This window comes from Emydura macquarii, unplaced genomic scaffold (assembly GCF_026122565.2).
Source record: "Emydura macquarii macquarii isolate MOO-44397 ecotype Brisbane River unplaced genomic scaffold, CSIRO-AGI_Emac_v2 contig_1483, whole genome shotgun sequence".
Lineage (NCBI taxonomy): Eukaryota > Metazoa > Chordata > Testudines > Chelidae > Emydura > Emydura macquarii.
The window spans coordinates 2,243,209-2,261,967 of record NW_027131620.1 but is presented as its reverse complement, the minus strand read 5'-3'; the positions used below and the strand labels follow the sequence as shown (position 1 = coordinate 2,261,967).

The following is an 18,759-nucleotide window of genomic DNA, read 5'->3' as shown; positions in this document are numbered from 1 at the left end:
TCCTGCTAGCCAGCAGTGGAGGGCAAGAAGGGAGTCGCACCTCACAGCGAAGGGAAGCCCAGGTAGCCAAATCTCCTAACCAGAAGTGGGATTTACCCCCCGATAACCTGCAGGGCTCTCCTGCCTGGCTCAGGCACCAGACGGCAGGCTGGCTCCTCCGCGGGGGTAGAGCTGCGGGGCGTGCTGGTGAGTTGGTGGAATGTGATCACGGTAAGACGCTGCTGATGCGCACCAGTCCCTCCTGCTACTTGAACCAGATTCCCTGGAGCAGGAGTCGTTTGGGATTTTATGTCTACAACCCGCTGCTGTGTGAGGGGCCAGATAAACCTGCCTCTATGGATCCCGCCTCTACACAACCGGGCCCAGCACCTAGGGGCTGACGCAGAAACTTCCATACCAAAAGTTGCAGGCCTTTATTGTAAATCCAGCTCGAGGGCAGTGACAGCTGCCTGCGAAGAACCAACACCGAAACCAAACACTGCCCCGGCTCGTCCCCCATGCTCTGGAGCTGCTCCGCCTCCTGCACGCCAGCTGGGCTGGGCAGCTGCTGCGGCCGCTGGACCCATCTCTGCTCCAGCTGACGGGGCTGCAGCGGTGGGCAAGGAGGAGGCTGAAACGGGGCCGGTTCCAGAGGTGGTTACCCTTGAAGTCCCCTTCACTGCTTAGCTTTTTTTGTTCCTCTCTGCTGGCCTGCCCTTTCCCCCCCTTTTTTTTTGCTTGGCCACAGGGGAGTTGATGTCAGGGATGAGGAAGGACGAGCCTGAGGGCCAGTAAGTACCTACCGTCTGGGAGAGGAGTTACCCCTCTGCCACCTCCATCAACTCAAGCAGCCAGCGTGTTCCCGTCATGCCAGCCGGCTGTGCCACCCGGCCCAGCTGATGCTAATGGACTCATGAGGTGGGCGCCCCCCCCCGAACTTTTACAGGGCAGTTGGTTCCCAGCAGGGGAGGCCAACACCCAGCCATCTCTTAACTCTGCCTTCAGTCTGAAACAGGAAGGCTCTGCTCCACCCCCGGCTGCAGGTCCACGCAGTCCTTCCCCGGAGGACGCCGGGGGCTGTGGTGGGTCCGGGGAGCCAGCAACGTCCTGGCCTGAGCCCCGGGCTGTGAAAATGGGCCAGGAGAGCTGCAGGGCCCCCGACGGGCACCAGCGCTGCAGGCTTAGTTCCTGTGCTGCTGCCGGAGTTGTTCCAAGTGCCCCCCTGCGGCAGGGCTGTGGGGGGCCTGCCTGGGGAGCGGCCGTCCCCTCCTCCCGGTGGGCTGCTGCGTGCTCAGTGGCAGTTCTGGCAGCGGGGATGGCAAGGCATTCCATTCAGCCTGCAGTGGCAGCCACCGCTGGTGTCACCGGGGCCCTAGGGAGAGGAGAGATGATGCACAGCGGGGGGGGAGGAGGGGTTGGACTGGAGTCAAAGGTGGGAGGGAACGCGGGTAAGGGGCCGTAAGGCCTTGGGGTCAGAACCCGCCCTGGGAGCAAGGCCTGGGTGCTGGGCTCTGGTCCGGGGGCTGGTGGGGCTGAGTTTTCCTCCCCACTCATGCAGCCAGCTGAGCTGTGACAGCCGGGCTGGCTCCCCCAGCAGCCCCAGAGCCAGCGCTGTGCAGAGTCCACAGGCCGGCTGCAGCGTGTGGGGCAGCTCCCGTCTCGCTGAGAACGGGGGGGGGGGGGCCTGCTTGGAGAGTGGGGCAGGCCCAGCCACAGGCTGGGGTGGGGGGCAGGTGTTTGTGTAGTCTGGGGTACAGCTGCCGGCCTGGGGCTGCTCGGTTGAAATGTAGCCGTACCTCCGGCTCAGGCCCACCGCCCCACGCTCTGGTTCCTCCCAACCTACCGCCGGCCCCCAGCGTGGCCCCTTGGTCACCCAGCAGATCTCGGTGTGACAGACGGTGCAGCGTATCCAGTCACAGCCGTCCTTCTTCTGCACCACGATCTTACAGCTGGGGCAGTGCATGGCCTCCCCTTTCTGGACCATGCTCTGCAAGGAGAGGAGCACCGGGGTAACACCTGCTCCCGGCCCCAGCTCCCCCATTCCTACCCCGGCTCCCCAGCAATGACCCCCGGGGGGGATTTGCCCTGCAGAGCTGCCCCCGGAGCTCGGACTCAGCCGGTTCGCGTCACCCAGCTCTCTAGCACCGCTACGCCCTCGTTAAGGCGTGCTCCGCCTGGCCGCTCGGCTCCCGCGTGGCGGCAGAGCATGCAGGAGCCGAGCCAGGCGAGGGGTTGGTGGTGCAGCCTCATCCCACCCCGTGGGCAGTGGAAAGCTGGGAGATTCACCTTGCTCCCCTTCCCCCCAGCACCCCCCCCCCCCCCATCAACCCATTTCCTAGCGCAGCAGCAATGGCTGAGAACAGCGTCACAACTTTCCTGGTCATTAACTCCCCTGCGCCCCCGGCCTTGCGTTCAGCGCTAGCCTGCGGCCCCGGCCCCCTCCGCGCCCCCCCCCCCCCCCGTCACTGGCGTCTCGCTGGCCGTCTGCCTGCACGCAGCTCTGCCCGCGACAGGGATCCTACCGTGAGCATCTCGGTGGTCTGCCTGGCAGCCTGGTCGTTCTGAGCCCGCAGGGCGAGGTCGTCCTGATACTCCTTGCAGTTCATGTGCTCGTGAATGGCCTGGGGAGAGCAGGCGGGGGGCTCAGCTGCTGCCCTGGCAGCTCCCAACACCCAGGCTCAGGGGCCGGCACAGCTCACGCGCTACCCCTCCCCCAGCTACGGCAGCCCTAGGCCAGGGGAACACGTCTTCCAACGCAACCCTGGGGGCACTGAGATGGAGGGTGACCCCGGGGCTGCCCCACCACATGCATTCCAAGCTGCTTCTGCGGGGCAAGGAAAAGGGCCCAGCCCGGAGGGGCAGATCAGCACGAGCTGGCGCCAGGAGGGAGGGCGGGAAGGCCAACGGGCCGTCTCTCCCGGCGGGGCTGGTTACGCCGAGCGAAGGCCACATCTGCAGTTTTACACTGGCCCTGTTTGCACGCTGGGGGCTGTAAGTTCGCTGTAGGAGCCCTGTTCTCCGGCCCTGAACTGTCCCCGGGCGAGGCCGAGTGACCGTGGCAGGCAGCCTGGGACAACGGGCCTAGAGAGCAGCGGGGACGTGCTGCGGCTTTTACAGGGAACCTTAAACTCGCTGCTCCTTCTGGGATCTTCTACAGCCCTGTGGGGGGGGGGTTCCCCACTTCCAGGGGCGTCCATGCTGCGCTAGGACCCAGCCGGGTTCGTGCGTGTGGTCAGTGCCACCACACATCATTCCAAGGCCGCCTCCTGCCAGTGCCAGGACCTGCCCCCCAGAGTCCCACATCCCCCACACAGCCATGCCCCGGGGCACCTGGCTGCACGGAGCCCAGGGGGCTGTGAACAAGTCTCCCGTCCTCTCGGCCCGGGAAGGCGCCGGGGCAGAGGCAGGCGGCGTCTCACCTTGCAGAGCAGGCAGTTCACTTTCCGGCAGACGGGGCAGGCAAACTCGTTCACGTCGTCCTCGAAGATGCACCAGCCCCGGCAGTCCGTGGTCTTGCAGTGGTAACTGGAGGGGCTGCGGTTCTCGGCGATGGAGACGCTCAGGTCCAGGAAGCGCTGGTATTCGTCCTCACTCAGGAGCTGGGAGTGGGGCCGTCAGCACCGAGCCGGCGAGAACAGCCCCCGTCTCCTCTCCCTGCCCCAAAGCCCCCCCTTCTCCCTCCCAGAACAGCTGGCCCCATCCCCCTCCTCTAGCGCTGGCATGCCATCGCTGTCTTGGTTTGTCCAGCCTCAGCCCACCCCTGGCTCCCCTGGGCTGGGCGCACAGGCCCCTGGCCCCTACCGCTTTGATCTCACGCTCCAGAAGCTGTCCCGGGCAGGAGTAGCGCTCGTCGATGTACGGGCAGGGCACCTCGGGCTCCGGGCTGTTCAGGATCGTCCCCTTCAGACAGTCCCTGTGGGGAGCCAGGGGGCAGAGGAAAGACCAGCAAGGCCCAAGCGCTGGGCAGGCTCGCAGAGGGGCCAGCCTGGCCAGCGGCAGAGCTCAGACGGAGGGGAAATCCCGGCCCACGTGTAACCCAGGGAGCGTCTGCGTCCTGCCTGCAGCCCCAGCCCGGGTCCAGAGATCATAGCGCAGACGCTCACTGGCTAGCAGGCAGGGACTGGCTCCTTCCCGCCTGGCCTGCGGGCTGGCATCCCAGGCGGGACTGACTTGTCGACGCCGGCTTCCCCTTGCACACAGACACCCCCCGGGCAGATGGGATGAGGCAACCTGGCTCTCGCCCGCAGGCCGCCCGGGCAGGGAGGCCGGTCAGAGCTGGCCCTGGAACACGCTCCCAGCTGACCGAGGGAAGTGGGGTGGGGCCACGTGGGGCGGGGCCCGTCCAGTGCAGAGGGTTGGTGGCTGGAGTTAAAGCCCCCACAGGCAGGTGGCTAATTGGGTGGTAAGAGCCCATGAGTAACGAGGGGAAGGGTGGAGCAGAGAACGGAGCAGGGTGACGATGCATGCCTGCTCCGGCCTGGGGGCCCCGTCAGCACCCAGCACACTGTCTCCAGTCCCATTTTCTCCTGGGGGGCTGGTTTGAACCCCTGGGGCCAAGCAGAAGCTCTGAACCGCAAGGACAGGGCGGGTCAAAGCGAGTCCCTCCTGCGACCCAACGCCTTGGCTGGGGACGGCCCTGACATGCGGCTTTCCCCTTTCCGGCTGGCAGAACCCCTGCTCCCCACAGCAGTTTGCACCCCCCAGATTTCTGGCTAGCCCGGGCCACATCTGCCCTGCGCAGTCGGGCCAGGCTCAGCAGGCCCCTCGCCTGCGTGGGTAACCTGATGCAGCCAGGTTAGTTTCCTATCGCCCTGCCAATCTTTGGCCACGTGGGGGAGACGGCCCCGGCCCCATTCTGCTCCCCAGCCGAGCTGCCCCTTTGAGGGTGAGCTGTCCCAACGGCACCTCTAGGGAAAGGTGCGGGGGAGACGCTCTGCCTGTCCCAGCACTGCCCAGCTGGGCAGTTCTTCTGGCCAGGGGCCGTGCAACCAAGCACCCTAACCCAGAGGCTACACTGGGGACACACACCAGCCGGCAAAGACCAGGAGCGTCTGAGGCAGGTAAGGCGCCAGGGCGGAGGCTGGCCGGCCAGGAGAGGGCCAGGGTTCCCGGGGCAGGAGGGGCCAGGCGAGGACGGACCCACCTGCAGAAGGAATGCAGGCATTCCCGTAGGGTCACCCCCACTCCGGGCAGCAGGGTCACGAAGCAGATGGGACATTCGATCACTTCATCGGCGGGCACCAGGCTCTGCCCCTCCAGCCGCAGGAAGTGCTGGTAGTTCTCCAGCTTCTGCCGCTCTTTCACCTTTCCAGGCAGAACAGAGCGGGTCAAAGGAGGATCTGGTGGGTGGGGCCCTCGCCTTCGCCACTGAGCTGTGTCCTGGCCTCTCTACACCACCCCAGCAGCTGGCAACTAGCTGGATTCTCCCACCGCTGAATGTTCTGTGCGGAGGGGCTTCCTGGGGTGCAGGGACAGTGAAATGGCCTGTGCCCCCGAGCAGTGGCCAGGGAAGGGACATGACCCCAGCATGCTCTGCACTCTAGCTGTTCTGGGCTGCAAGACTGGCCCCTGGGGACACTTACAGCCTGGGTATAAGTTAGAGCAGTCCCTGGGCGGCTCTAACTTACCCCAGGCACAAAGCCAGGCCCTTGGCCAGGCCATGACTCTGCAGGTTCGCAGGCAGGAGTCAGTGAAGTCGTATGGTCTGGTGCTACGATAACAAACCTGTCGGCTGGGTAACACGCTGGGGCTGCTGTTTCCGCCAACCTATCTCAGACCAGGGCTTGTTTTCACTTCCTTGCCTCCCTCTCTGTGGGTCTCTGATAAAGGCTGCCCGAGGTCAGCCCCACCCTGATCTGACCCGGATGGGGGAGGGAAGGCGATTAGTCTCCCCAGGGGTGGGGTTATCAGACAGTTCCTGGTTTTCTCTCCCAGGGACTCGCAGCCATTGATGGAATCCCCTCTTGCCCCACTGTCCACAGGGAACCGAGGACCAGCTCACTCAAGAGATTTAGGCACCTCACTCCTATTGAAGTCAACTAATTTACCCCCCCCTGGGAGGCTGTGGCAGGCCTGCCCCCTGGGAGTCATCCCCTGGGAGTCATCCCAAAAGCTTCATGTGAATAACCAGAGGGAGAAGGGACTCAGGGAGGGAATCGGCCTCCTCTGCCGTCACCCGGTGCCCCCAGCCTTTCCCAGCCCGCTGTGCCCCACGCTGCTCCTTTAAAACCCAGCAGCTGCAGCTCTCGGGGTCTGTTTTACCCCTGGCTGCTGCAGGCTGCACTTCCCGGCGGCAGGGCAGAGCTGGGGCAGGCGGCAGGGCACGAAGCCTGGAAAGAGCCCAGAAACGAGGCTCTCCTGGCCCCGGAGCAGAGCGCCGCTCCGCTGCCAGCCCCCACGCGGTCGGGGCTACGGCCCCCAGTGCTGGAGATGAGGTGCAGTGAGTTCCTGGACTTACCCGGGGCCGGGAGTGGGGCGGGCCCCCTGGCTCACCGGAGCAGCCTGGCCTCCTTGCAGGCCCTGCTCTCTGACCCCCTGGGCCGGGGGAGAACCAGTGCAGCAGGAGGGCAGCTGCCTTGACAAGTCCCACCTGGGCAGCTGCTGGGCCGAGGGCGGAGCTTGGCATGGAACCGCCCCCCAGGCCCGTGCAGGGGAGCATCAGCGGCCAGGTGTGCTCCAGGCCTAGGGGGAGATGGGAAGAGCCAGCAGCCCCCATCCCTGCCCCCTGGTCTGTGGATGTGCAAGGGACCCTGGCCCCAGAGACCGGCCCAGGGGAGCCAGGTCAGAGCGCTGCAGCGGGAGCCCCGTTACAAGGGTTGCTCGAGGCTGGGGGGCTGCTCAGGGCAGGATCTCCCCCCTCCCCCCTGCAGCCGGAGGGGGCGCAGAGCACTTGCGGCTCCCCCACCTGTTCGTACTTCCGCGTGGCCTCCTCCTCGTTCCTCAGCCTCCCCAGCTCCTCCTCGTCGGGCTGGTAAGCCGCCGGCACCGTGTAGTCCTCGGGCCGCTCCTTGCAGCAGATCTCGCAGCCGGGGCGCGTGGGCTTGTTGAAGTAGGTGCAGCTCGGACAGTCCCAGCCGACCTAGGAGCAAGCCCGGTGAGAAGACGGCCGGTGAAAGCAAGGAGCCAGTGGGGGCAGCTGGGGCTCCCTTACCTGGGGGGGCTCAGGGGCAGCGGCTGCTTCCACCAGCGGGAGCTCCTGCCTCAGCTCCTCCAGGCCCAGAGTGTCCTGCGCCCCCCCACGCGCCGTCTCCGCCAGGTCCGGGCTCCCGCGCGGCTGCAGGGTCAGGTCTCCGATGCCCAGTTCTGGAGGGAGCCCAGACAGAGGAGTTGCTTACAGGACACAGATCTCCCTCCTGCCCCCTCGCGCTCCGGCCGGCCCCCCGCAGCCGGCGCTCCGTGCGGTCCCGGATTTCAGCGCCTGCGTCTTGCCGTCGCCCTGCAAGATCAGGGCTGGCCCTCTGCCCTGGGGAGCAAATCTCCATCGCGAGTCCGGAGGCCCTCCCTCTGCTTCTCCCGCTGGAATTCCCCAGCGCCAGGCTCTGGGGACGCTCTGCCGTCCGGGGCTCCCCACGACTCACCTGCCAGGACTCGGCGCTCCCGCTCCCTCTGGAACGTCTCTTTGCTGAGCCTGGCCTCGCGGGCAGACCTGAGGTAGAGATAGGCCGTGTCGCCGTCCCGCTGGACGCCGTTGTAGTGCAGGGTCTCCTGGTCTTTGGGGAGCCTCTTGCCAATCACCCACTGCTGGATGCTGGGCGGGAAGCCGTAGTGGAGGAAGACCTGGGCCAGGAGACACGAAGAGACACCCAGGGCCTCACTCGGAGTTGGCTGGACGCCCACCGGCAAGAGGTGACCCGCGCGGGCGGAGGTGGCGACGGGTGGGGCTGGGTGGCCCACGCTCTGCAGGGTCTCCCCTCACCCCCCCGACTGCCAGCGGTGCCCCGGCTCCGGCCCCCAAGCCCGTACCATGTCCTTCAGAGCAGCCAAGGTCATCTGCGGCTCGACCTTCAGGTGGATGGGGACTGTGGTCATCTGGGCGTCCTCCACGCCCACCCACAGCCTGGAGGCGGAGGGGAAAGAGGCAGTGAGAGCCGCGCTGGTGTCGACGCTGTCCCCCGCCCCGAGGTCCGTTCCCGCCTGCCGCCCTCGCTCAGTTCCCAGGCCCCAGGCTGGCTCAGTCTCTCTGTCCCTTCCTCCCGTTCGCACGTCCCCAGTCATCTCCCAGCTGCCGTGGCCTCCTCCTTCCCCACTGAGCCCAGGGCGGGACCCGCCCCGTGGTTCCCCGCGGCTACAGCCCAATGGGACAATTAGACCCAGGAACCTTCGGCGCAAAAGGCACAGCTGCCGCTGGGGCCAAGGCCGTGGGTCCGTGGCGTCTCCTGTCGCCCCACGCCCCGGTCCCGTCTGGCCTGGGCCACGCTCAGGGCAGAGCTACCCCGGGTGCGTAGCAGGAAGGGGGCCGGGACCACAGGAGGGAGACCCGAGAGCTGCTCCAGGGAGGGAGGTGTCCACACCCCGGCCCCCTGCATCCCTTCGCCTGCCGGTCCGGGACGAGCCCGGAGCAGTGGCCGAACAGAGCCTCTAAAGGGACGGCGACGCATTTCCCATCCTCCCCCAGGCTCATGTGTGGCACCCACCCGGGTGCCCTCTGGACGCCGCCAGGGAGGCGCTCACCGGATTTCCCTTTTGGGGTAGGCCTCCTGCTTCACCTGCACCCTCAGGGGCGCGCGCTGCTCGGCCAGCCGGCCCGCGCACTGCAGCGCCAGCTCCTTGTCCCCGCCCTCGATGGCCTCGGCCAGCTTCAGGGCCAGCTCCTCTGCTACGGACAAGAGAACAGGCTGGGCTGGGCCGGGCCGGGCCCCCCCTGGTTCAGAGCCAGGGCAGGACCTGTGCAAAGAGCCAGGTGGGCACCGGCTAGGGACGGGCACGGGAGTGGGGGGTCAAAGCCGCTGTGTGCAGCCCCCGCTGCTAACGAGCATTGATGAACATTATGTAGATTTATGCAAATATGGAGAGGCCCCTCCACAACAAACTGAGCTGCCCCACGGAACAATGACTTCCCCTCCTCCCACACCTCTGATTTCTCTGCCCCCCAACCTTCCCCCGGCTGTCCCCTGCAGCATGCTGCGACGTGGGCTCGGGACGGGGGACGGGGGTTCGGCCGGCGTGAGGGGACGCTCTCCTGCCAGCCCCAGGCCTGGAAATCCGGGGGGAACCAGTGCGACGGCCTCTCCCCGACGTGCCGCTGGGGCGCACGGGGCACACGAGGTCGCTGCCCGGTTCGGGCCGCGTAGCCAGACCTCCGTGCAGCGGTGGGGCCCGTCCCCAGAGACGCCCGCGCTCGCTCGGGTGCCCCGAGCACCCCACCTTTCTTCGTGGTCTCCTCCACGTATTTTGTCCCCATGGCTGCGGGATCCAGCGGCTGTGTACAGCAAAGAGAAGCCCGTCAAAGCCGGCCGGGGGCAGCGGTGCTGGACGTGCGGGGCGGGGTGGCTGGGGCGCCGGGAATCCAGCGCAGCCCTGGCATCTCCCCGACAGGGACCCCCGAGTGCAGCCGGCCGCCCCCAAAGGCAGCGGGAGAGTCGGGGGCAATCAGACTCCCCAGGGCTCAGTGCAGGGCTGGGCGTGGCGTGGGCAAGCAAGCCAGGCAGGGGCATGCCGCGGCCGCCTGTCCCTTCCCAGCCATGCAATGACCCCCTCCCGCTTAGCTCTCACCCCCGGCCCTGCCTTCTCCCCAGAGCTCCCTCTTGTGTTCTCCGGTGCGCCTTGCGCCTGCTCCGCCCCACTGGAGGCTGTGCCCGGCCGGACGCGCCCCCCACGCCGCCAGGTGCCCGGCCGACCCCCTGCATGCACAGCGGGAGCGGACGGACCCCAGCGGGGCTGTGGGCAGGTCTGTTTCCCAGCCTGGAGCCAGCCCCGCTCAGCCCAGGGGGGCAGGCGACTCGTTCAGGATTTTGTGCCATCAGGCCTAGCCTGCATCGTGTAGGGCCACCCCCGTGCCAGGGTAAGTCCCTGCCCTGCAGGGCCATCTCCCCTGAGCAGCGCAGCCTTCCTCTCCTGCAGGGCAGGTGGAAGCTGACAGGTCCTGGATTCTGCTTTCTGCATTCCTCGGACACTGCTCCCCGGGGCATATCTGCTGGAGGCCGGCTGGACGCATGCAGGATCCCTGCCCTAGACTTCCCAAGCCCGGCTGCGCTAGGACTGAGCTGGGTCAGCGCCGGCAGGCCCTGCCGCTCACTGAGCCGGGCCTCTGCACCGACACAGCCCCGCTGGGCCCTGAGGGCGCCTCCCGCAAGGCTCCTCTCTGAATTCCTGGAGGGCCTGACATCCTTCCAGCAGGGCTGGGGCTCAGCCCAGCTCGGCACAGACCTGCCAGTCCTCGCCCCTGAGCGCACGCCGGCAGGAAGAGCAACTCGGCAGGCAGGGGAGATCACTGGCTGGGAAACACACCGTCAGGCTGCAGAGCAAAAGCCAGCGCCTGCGTGTCCCACCTGCCTGGCTCACTTACCTCCCAGGGCCCTGCAGCCAGGGTCTAGAGTCCAGCTGACCCCAGGACCTGGTCAGGGCTCACGACTGAGTGAAGTGAAAACCGAAAGCAGAAGTGCAGAGATGAGTAAATGGAGCCAAGGCCTTGAAACAGGGCAGGGCTGAGAGAAACAGGAACAGAAAAGCAGCTGCAGGGGACTCAAGAGAAACTGAAAGCACGGCTCCCGCCTGGCCTGGCAGCTGAGAGGGATCGCTAGGGGCTCCCGCACCCACGGGCTGCAGAGCAGGAGATCCTCCGACTGCCTCTGCCCCCAGGGATTCCCACTCACCCGCCTGCCGCCCGGGAAGGGCCCGGCTGGACTTTGAAACCACGGAAGGGGAGGCCTGCCCTGAAGGCACCATCCCAGGGATTGGCAGGGGAATCGAGGCAGGCGGGGACAGGACGCTGGGAGTCTGCGCTGCACCGAGCTGAAATTCAGGGAAGACAAAGGCCAAGTACGACGCTTAGGAAGGAAAACTCAAATGTGGAGCTACCCGGCGGGGACTAACGGGCCGGGCGGGCGGGCGTCCTGCTGGAAAGGCTCCAGGATCACAAATTGAGTCTGAGTGACCGGGAGCAGTGGTGCACAGGGCTAATCTGTCACACGGGGGGCGTGTTACCAGCCGTGTGCCAGGCACAGGAGGTCATTGTTTCGCACGGCGAGGCCTCACCTGGAGCGCTGAGGCCCGGTCTAGGTGCCGCGCTTCAGGCCAGATGTGGGCAAACGGGAGACAGGCCGGAGGAGAAGAGCAAACCCGCTCAGAGTTTAGAAAACCTGACCTCTGCGGACGGGTTAAAACCTGGGCCTGTTTAGTCCCCCGGGGCGTTTGGGGACTCACTTGTCCTCCAAGGCTACTGAAGGGAGGCCAACCCGTGACGGGCTTCATCTGCAGCCCGGGAAACGTGGAGGTTAGGAAATGCTTTCCAACTCCATGGGCTGTTAAATAGCCTGAGGGATGCACCAGGTTCACCTGGGCCTGCCTCGACACAGGGGACTGGACTGGACCGGACGACTCTCGAGGTCCCCTCCAGCCCGGCATGGCTGTGGTTTTCTGCTGGCGTCGGGGGCGGGCTCCTCTCCCTTTCCCAGACCGTGCCCCCAGCTCCGCAACAAAGGACAGGCAGGTGCAGAAGCGCCGGCGGCCGGATACCGACGGAGTCTGGGTGTTTTCATTCCCAGGGACCCGAGCAGCGAGACCACACTGCCTGCAGGACGGGCTGGGACAGTCTGAATGAGGGGGGACCCCTGGGGTGGGAGGAGGGGCTGGCTGACTGCTAGAGGGAGCCCCAATCTGTGACCACAGAGAAGTGGGGGTGAAGCAAAGGGAGAAGGGTGAACCCGGGCCCAGCCCCAGGCAAGCCGGGCAGCGAGGCAGTTTGGCTTCTGTGCGCCGCCAGGCGGGGCGAGGAGATGGCCCCTCAGCGAACAGGCGAAGGTATGGCTCCCCACCAAGAGATGCCGAGCGGGCCGTCCTCCTGCCCCGGGCACCGTCAGAGCGCCCCTTCCTGCTCAGCTGCACGGGCCAGCTCGTCGAGCCTCCGCTCTTTCGTCCTACAGCCCGTACAGCCGGCCAGACTCCGACCTTCCGCGGCCCCACCCGAGGTCTACTGAGAACAGGACTCACTCAGTGCTGCACCCAACCCTGGGGCGAGGGACCTCGCACTCCAGCACGTCTTCCCCTCTGCCTTGGGCTTGTCAGCGGGAGATCCACAGAGCACCTGCAAAGCTTGGCTCACCGGCTTCCTCTCCAATCCCTGCACACCCAGGCCCTGGAGCCGCACGAAAACAGCAGCTTCTCCTCCCGCATCCTTTTCACAGCGAGATCAGCCCCGGGGTGAGTGCGATTCCCCTCTGCAGCTTTCACAGCCCACCCGGCCCCACTGGAGCATGTGTGAGCTATTAAGTTGCCTGCTATGGCCTGGGGAAAACCAAACTCAGTGGCAGAGCAGGGGGCTGGGGGGGTCTAAGCTGGGGCTGAGTTCATCTGCACGGCACTCCACATTCACCCCGGGCTCTCCTGTGTGTGGCAGCGGAACCAGCGCCGCCTGGCGACGGGCCGGGGCGGAGGACAGGCTGTCCATCCCAGTGACGCCGTCAGGCCTGTTGTTGGCATGGGGGGGCTTGTTAAACTGACAGAGTCTCTTCCCGAGGGGTGCGTTCGGCTCCTCCTGGCTCCACGAGGAGGCAGCTGGCTGGTCATTCACATATGGCCAGAGCCCACCTGGGGCAGAGAGGGCAGCGGGCTGTTGTCACCATTAGATCGGCCACGGAGAAACAGGCTCTCATGCTAGGAACACGGGACTTGCCGCAGGACAACGGTCCAGCCCCTCCGTTCGCCAGCAGCAGCTAGTGCTCGCTGCTAGAGGAAGGTGGACGCCCTCCCCTCCTGGACAGCTACAGAACCACCTGTCCATGCGGAAGCTCCTTTCTAACCCGTCGCTCTGTGGCTGACATGCCCTGTAGACGAGGGCTTATGTCCCTTTATGAATCTCTGTCCTATCTGCTGTAGCTGCATTTATTTGTGTGCTCAACGTACAAATCCTTTGCAAATCCTGCTAACCTCTTGGACTCAGGGATGGTCTCGGAGCAGCAAGTCCCACCGGCTAATTATACGGAGGATTCAAATGTTTCCTTTCGGCAGCTTGAAACATGTCGCCTTGTTTATCTGGGTATCCCCTTGGCCACATGTTTATGCTACAGGAAAAATAGAAGCATCCCCTTGCCTGTCTCAGCCTCGTTCGTTCCTGTATATTTCCTCCTTTAAACGACAGGCTCCTGATTTCTCTTCCCCTAGAAAGCTTTCCATGCCTCCAGTCATTCCTGCTGTCCTGGGCTGGACATGCTACCCCTGCCTACACAGTTTGTGTGATACAGAGAAGCAGGCGGGTGATCAGAATGGAACACGCTATCCCTGCAGAGGATGAGTTGGACAATGCCATCACAGTATTTGCAATATTCTCAGTCCCCCTCTACGTGCAATCCAACGCCGTGTTTGCTTTTTTGCCCCTGCTATTCCATTCAGCAGATGGTTTTACTGGCCTGTTCAAAATAACAGCCAGGCCTTTTTTCTGTGCAGTTACTGCTCACTCACATCTTGGCTACGTGGATGACTTACTCTGAATGCAAGTCCTCGAAGTGGGGCCAGAACTGGACCCCTTCAGCCACAACCCCCTGAACTGTGCAGGCTGGGTTCACACGGAATCAGGATCTGAGCCTCTGCAAAACCAAACCAGAGCCCCTCTCTGCTCCAGCCCGGCCCACCTGAGCACAGACGCTCCAAGCAACACGCAGGGGAAGAACCAATCTTACAAACCTTTTATTTGTCAAAAGACAGAAAAATAGACAAATGGGGCTGCGTACAAAAGAATCCTGGCCTGGGCCCTGTAGTGTCAATACATGATCGGAGTATAAAATGCACACGGTACACGCAGCTCGGGGAGAGGCTCGGTGCTGGGCCTGCACTGGGCTGGTGGCAGGCGCCAGGCTGGGCTGCGCTGGGTGAAACAGGCAGATCCGATCTGTGCCCTCCCCAGAAACCAGCTGCCTCACAACTCCCTGAGATACGTAAGGTCAAAGCGCTCCTGGGCAGCCGCAGGCTCCCCACCCGACCCGAGGGGAGGGCAGGGCTGGTCCAGGGCAGGATCCCCAGGAGGCTGGAGATTAGAGGGCAAAGCCAGCCTGCTGCGGTCACTGTGCAGGGGGAGATGGAGCAGCCCCACCATGGGGCTCACGCTCGGCCCCCTCCTTCCCTGGCCAAGGAAACAGCTTGGGCCGGGGCTTTATTTGCTCATTGTCAGCTGGTGGCCCCTCCTGCGCTATGCCCATGAGCGTCTCCACCCTCCAAGCCCTGCCTGCAGCAAAGGTCCCGGTTCCCAGGCAATGCCAGACGAGGCGCTCCCTACTTCCAATGCCCTCCCAGGCCACTGCCCGCTGGGAAAGGGCCCCTTCTGCTCCAGGAAGCTGGTATCAGAGCCCGGCCCCCTGGGCGTCACTCCTGCTCTTCCACTGACACAGGGACAGGCCCTGAACCGAGAGACGCCAGGGCCTGAATGAAGAGGAGGACAGGGCCTGGGTCGTCTGGCTGCTCCCTGCCTCTCGGACCGCTGCGTCTCAGGAGCCCCGTGTCCGGGGGCGTGGGAAACGCACCCTCCCGCTGGTGATCAGAGTTCGAACAAGTTCTTTGGCACAAGTAAGAACTGGGCACTCCGGGGCTGGCTCTGGGTTAGCCGCCTCCTCCCTGAATCAGCTGCGGCGAAGGCGAAGGCACTTTCCCACTTGGCAGGGACTGGGAGACACGCTGGGATGGTCACCGCTCCCCCCTGGGAGGCACTTGGGTTAGCAAAGTCTTGGGTCTGGGCCCTGCGGGGGCCGAGGTGAAGACGACAGCCACAGTGTTATCCGGGTCTGAGCAGCAACCCCCCCCCCGAGACAGCCAGTCACGCCCAGCTCGCCTGGGACATCTGACAATCGACGGTTCCCTGGGGGCAGGGAGGGCCAGGCAGGCCCCTTCCTCTGCCACTTTGCTAAGGCATCCTTGGGGCTCCTCTGAAGGCTTAACTGTGCAGATCTTCCTCCTCCTCTTCCTCGTCCTTCTGGCTCCAGCTGTCCGGCACGACCTGCTCCAGCCCCCGCTCCCCAGAGGGGTTTGTGCAAGAGTCCTTGGAGACGGCGGCTCCGCTCGCTAGCCAAGGGTGGAGCAAAGTCTCCCGGGCCGTCAGCCGCTCCGAGGGGTTCTTGCGCAGGAGGCACCGGACGAGGCACCTGGCCTTGGGCGAGAGGCCATCCGGGATGGAGAAGACCCCCCGGCGGATCTTGCTGAAGAGCATGGCAGGCTCAGAGTCCAGGAAGGGGTATCGCCCCACCAGCATGGTGTACAGCACCACGCCCAGGCTCCACACATCCGCCGCCTTTCCTGAGTAAGAGTTCTTGGCGTTGAGGATCTCGGGGCCCACGTACGCCGGGCAGCCGTGCTTGTCCGACAGAGCGTCGTCCGGGCCGCTCAGGAGGCAGGCGTCCTCCAGGTTCTCCAGCACCAGCTTCGTCCTGCAGAGACAGAGGGAAGGGTTCAAAGGGGCTCAGCCTGGCTGTTTCAAATGGACGTGGGGGCTCCTACAGGGGCCAGGAAGCCCTCCCTCCAGCCTGCACTAGCACCGACACGCCGCTGTCCACCCCTTCCCCGGTGCTTTCCTGGGCTCAGACCGCCCGTGTCACAGCAAGACTGGCTGCAGCCCCAGGGGCAGGGGAGCTCAGACCCGAGCTTCGGCTCTGCACAGCGAGGAAAACGGCACCAGGCTCCCATGCATCGGACGCAGGAGTCCTGCAGCCCTCCCACCGCCAAAGACTTAACCCGAGCGACTGCCCTCACCTCTCCCCGTCCACGAAGACGAACTTGCGGAGTTTGAGGTCTCGGAGGACGACCCCGTGGTCGTGGCAGTGGGCGACCGCCTCAGCCATCTGCCTGAAGAGCCCGGCAGCCTCTCCCTCCGGCAGGCGCTTGCAGCGGCGTACGTAGCTGTGCATGTCCCCTCGGCCGGGCGGGAAGAAGACGTAGACGTTCTGGTCCCCTTGGATCACCTCGGCGACCTGGGCCACGTTGGGGTGGGGCGGGAGGCGCCCGTAAGGCGCCGTCGTCTCTGGGTAACTCTTTGCTGGATACACCTAAAAAAAGGACCGAGAGGGCATGAGGAAAAGCACCCTGCAAAGAGAGACGGGGGGACGGTGCCGTCCGGGTCGCGCATGGGTCTCCAGGCGATGGCTCCCTTTTGTCTACAGTCTGCTGCTGCCAGGGATCGAGGCCTGTGTCTGGGGGGGGCAGGCCGGGGGTGGGCTCCTACGTGCCAGGCTGCTTCGGGGTTCTCAAATCGTGCATTTAGTCACCAGGGGGCAGCGCTGCTCAGGCAGAATTGGAGGCGCATGGCGAGGGGGAGTGTGGACAAAAGGAACCCGCCCGCCCCAGTGCCCGGCTCGTATCTTGCCTGCCCTCTCCCCCACCCCAGCAGTGTCCCCAGCTAGCTGCCCAGACAGCAATTTGACACTCCCCCCAAAAGCTCCCCGTGGCATGTCATCTCCAGGATCACCAGGCTCTGGTTGCTTTGTAAGGGGGAGCAGAGACTGGCACTGTCACACCAGGAGCCCTGCTGTACCTTGCAGCTGTACTCCAACTCCGTGTGCCTGTGCACGGCCCTGTACGAGTGGCCCCCTTCCCTGGGCTCCAGAAGGATGTAAGGTCCGATCTGCAAGATGCTGGAGTCCTGGTCCACAGCACACGGGGACTGTGCAAGGGGCTGCAGGCATGGGGTGAGTCCTGACACTGGGCTCAGCCGTGGGCGCTTGGGCTTCGGAGTCTCGGCCTCAGGGGTCTCCTCAAAGTCCAGCCGTTTCTTCCTTAGAGGAGACCCTACAGGGATCACCTGCATGTTCAGACTCATCTGGAGAGCAAGAAGATGAAGGGGTTAAATCTAGATACAGTCGCTTAAAGAAAGAAACCCCAGGAACTCCCTGCTCTGCCAGCTCTTGTATCTCCTTTGTACGGAGACGCTCACTGGGGGGGACACAGGTTTGTCTTCCAGCACGCTGAGCACACCCTCAGCGCCTGGAGCATACAGACACACAGCGCAGGGGGCGACTCCGTGCCAGGCGCTGAATTTAGTCCTAGATTTCCAGCGTTAGGGCTGCACGCATTCAGCTGCCATGAGATGCAGGGTTAGTAACAAGACAGTCCGCACAAACCCTGGCCGAAAACGCCTGCTTCCACTCCTCGAGAAGGGTATTTATGCCGCCCTGCTACCCGGGGAGACCCAGGCACTCGGAGCAGCCGGTTCTGATTCACTGGAATTACTGCCCTGAATGTCAGACAGCCCAAAGCTACGCGCCAGTTCCTCCAAAGCCCACGGCAAAGGAAACTCGCCACCCACCGCTGGCCTCTCCGAAGCAGTAAAGGCTCCAGCAGCTGGCGTCACCAGGACCCGTCGGATGATGTGTGCGAGCGTTCACAGCGGATGATGTAATGGTACTGGCTCATAGTGTAATAATGGTGAGTGTGTGTGTGTGTGTGTGTGTTTCATGACAGCACATGTCTCTCTCCCAGAGTGTAATAATAGTGATGAGTGCATGCCTGTGTCTCAGCAGCATCACAATGCATGTGTCACAGTGTAACAACCAGGGGTGAGTGTGTGTGTGTGTCTCCATATCCTGAGAGTGGCTCTCTCTATGTAACAAGGGTGAGGGTGTGTGTCACAGTGCAACAATGGGGTGTGTGTGTGTGTGTCTGTCTGCGGAGGGGGGTGATCCTGCATGTACAGAACTGAGCTCCCCCCACCCCTGAAGGCAGGCCAGGCCGGCCACCTGCCCCGGCCCTTGTCTGCCCTACAGGGCAGCCGAGTGACCCTTACTCACCCCCCGGCCCCGGGCACCCCGAGCCGGGCCGGGCCGGGCCGGGCCAGCAAACCCTGGCTCCTGCCCAGCGGCCGCTGCCCCGAGCCCGGGCACCCACCGGCCGCCCTCGCCCCGCAGCTTCCAGCGCCCCGGCCCCTGCCGACTCCCGGGGGGCCGGGCCGGTAACGGGGGCTCCCCACGCCCGGCCGGGCCGGGGCTGCAGCCGCCCCTGGGCTGCGGGTGAACCCGAGCGCGCCCCGCGGAGCACCCAGCCACCACCCGCCCCGGGGAGCCGGGCGCCCTACCTTCGGGGCGCGTCTCTGCGCTGCCTGTCCCGGCAGGGCGGGAGGGATCCCCGCGGCCCGAGTCCAGCCTCAGGCGCCCCGCTCCTCCATCGTCCCGGGCGGCTCGGCTCCAGCGGCCCCCCAGCCCAGCGAGCCCCCCGCCGGAGGGAGGGAAGGAAGGCGGGCGGCGCGGTCCCCTGCGCTCCGCGGCCGCGCAGGGCTGGCTGTGGCCGTGGCTTTGTTCCCGGGGCTGGCTCGGCTCTGCGCCGGGGGAGGCTCGCATCACATCGCGCCGCCGCCGCCGCCTCTGGCTGATGTAAACCCGAGCTAATATTAGCTGCTCCCCCCCAGCCACCCACCCCCGGGCCTGCCCGGCCGCCGCTCCCCGCGCCGCGCTCCCTGCAGCCCCGGCTCGGCTGATGCGGGAGGGACGCGCGATTGCAACATTCCCCCCCGGCGGCTGCAGTCCCGCCCCTTTCCGCCTTTCCTTCCAGGCGGCCAGGGTGAGGTTTCCATGTGCAATGCAGGCTCCGCCGGTGGGATTGCGCCACTCCTCGCCGCGTTACTCAAACCGGCGCCAGATTGCAGCATGCGGATTC

The 18,759-nt window shown here is 65.1% G+C and overlaps 2 protein-coding genes across 2 annotated transcripts; both read right to left on the bottom strand.

Moving 5' to 3' along the window:
• Nucleotides 1-16: 16 nt before the first annotated feature.
• RBCK1 (RANBP2-type and C3HC4-type zinc finger containing 1) lies at nt 17-10,483 on the bottom strand. Its single transcript, XM_067554002.1, is given in 12 exon segments — nt 17-1,351; nt 1,823-1,966; nt 2,502-2,600; nt 3,399-3,578; nt 3,781-3,892; nt 5,123-5,283; nt 6,884-7,152; nt 7,243-7,281; nt 7,557-7,755; nt 7,942-8,035; nt 8,650-8,794; nt 9,343-10,483. Coding segments are annotated over 12 exon segments (1,560 nt in total). The 5' UTR covers nt 9,380-10,483; the 3' UTR covers nt 17-1,270.
• Nucleotides 10,484-13,802: 3,319 nt separating this feature from the next.
• On the bottom strand, nt 13,803-18,504 carry TRIB3 (tribbles pseudokinase 3). Its single transcript, XM_067554000.1, has 4 exons — nt 18,182-18,504; nt 16,646-16,930; nt 15,868-16,160; nt 13,803-15,545 (listed from the first exon to the last, which is right to left on the bottom strand). Exons 2-4 carry the CDS (start codon nt 16,928-16,930, stop codon nt 15,056-15,058), a joined length of 1,068 nt encoding a protein of 355 aa, XP_067410101.1. The 5' UTR covers nt 18,182-18,504; the 3' UTR covers nt 13,803-15,055.
• Nucleotides 18,505-18,759: the final 255 nt, after the last annotated feature.